This window comes from Pseudorasbora parva, chromosome 12 (genome assembly GCF_024679245.1).
Source record: "Pseudorasbora parva isolate DD20220531a chromosome 12, ASM2467924v1, whole genome shotgun sequence".
NCBI lineage: Eukaryota > Metazoa > Chordata > Actinopteri > Cypriniformes > Gobionidae > Pseudorasbora > Pseudorasbora parva.
The window spans coordinates 13,961,500-13,962,503 of record NC_090183.1 but is presented as its reverse complement, the minus strand read 5'-3'; the positions used below and the strand labels follow the sequence as shown (position 1 = coordinate 13,962,503).

Here is a 1,004-nt window from a genome sequence, read left to right as displayed (position 1 = left end):
AATCACATGAACATGAATTACTCATGGTCCATAAAGTGGGCCAAATAGTCCATGTTAGAAATTGTCCACTATTTGTATATTCATTTCAGTCACCAGGTCTCACGGCACACGTCCACCTTTACTTTCCCCAGTGGAAACAGTACTGAATCATAAATGCAATGTGCCTGTTTCTTCTAGAACCTCTCTTCGTTTCTGGAGGACAATACGGATGGTTACGCACATTACCAACGCTTGCGTCCCATCTGACAATGACACTTTTACGCACTAGTATGATCCAACGATGACCGCTTCGACATCCTTTGACGGTCTTCTGTCCGTGACCAGAAAGTTGATCATGCCCTCGGACTTAATGAGCAAGTTACAGCCTAAAAAGAAGATGCCGAAGACCACGGTGAGCGCCAGCACGCACATCACCGCGATCTGCACCGCGCGCATGATGAACACGCTGCGCTCGTCCAGCCCCGCCGTGGACACAAACCCGCTGTCCGTCACCACCGAGGACAAATTACAGCACGACAGAAAGCTCTCGCTGCTTCTGTTGGAGAACAGAGCACTGTCCGTGTCGTTGAAAACTGTTGAATTCATTCTGAACTGCTCTCCGGGGTCAGAGAGGAGCAGGTGCGTACAAAAACACCGGCTGAAGTTTCCTTCAGTTCTTTAAAGTCACAAGAGTAAACCAAAGTCTTGACAGAATTCATGGGCCGACATGCAGTAGAGAGGGTGTTCTTCTCGGACCTGTTGTGGAGGTAGTTAAGGGCTCTGGTCTGCAGAGGACAGGGGTCTGACTCCTGAGAACTCACATAATCAGGGCGAGATCATCCCCTGCGACTAGAGTTCAGTGTTGAGCGGCGGTTACAGGGCTTTTCGTTCGTATTGCGCCCCCTTTGACACAATTTGAAAACGATACAGAGGCTGGTATAAACTAGTTACCAAAGTCACGATATGTATATTTCTTTGAACTAACCAGTATCTTTCTGTATGCATGCCAGAAAGGCTATTTGTTT

General features: G+C 47.9%; 1 protein-coding gene across 1 annotated transcript; it reads right to left on the bottom strand.

The window, feature by feature from the left end:
* Positions 1-264: 264 nt before the first annotated feature.
* On the bottom strand, positions 265-585 carry rprmb (reprimo, TP53 dependent G2 arrest mediator candidate b). The gene has a single exon (XM_067458619.1). It carries the CDS (start codon positions 583-585, stop codon positions 265-267), a length of 321 nt encoding a protein of 106 aa, XP_067314720.1.
* Positions 586-1,004: the final 419 nt, after the last annotated feature.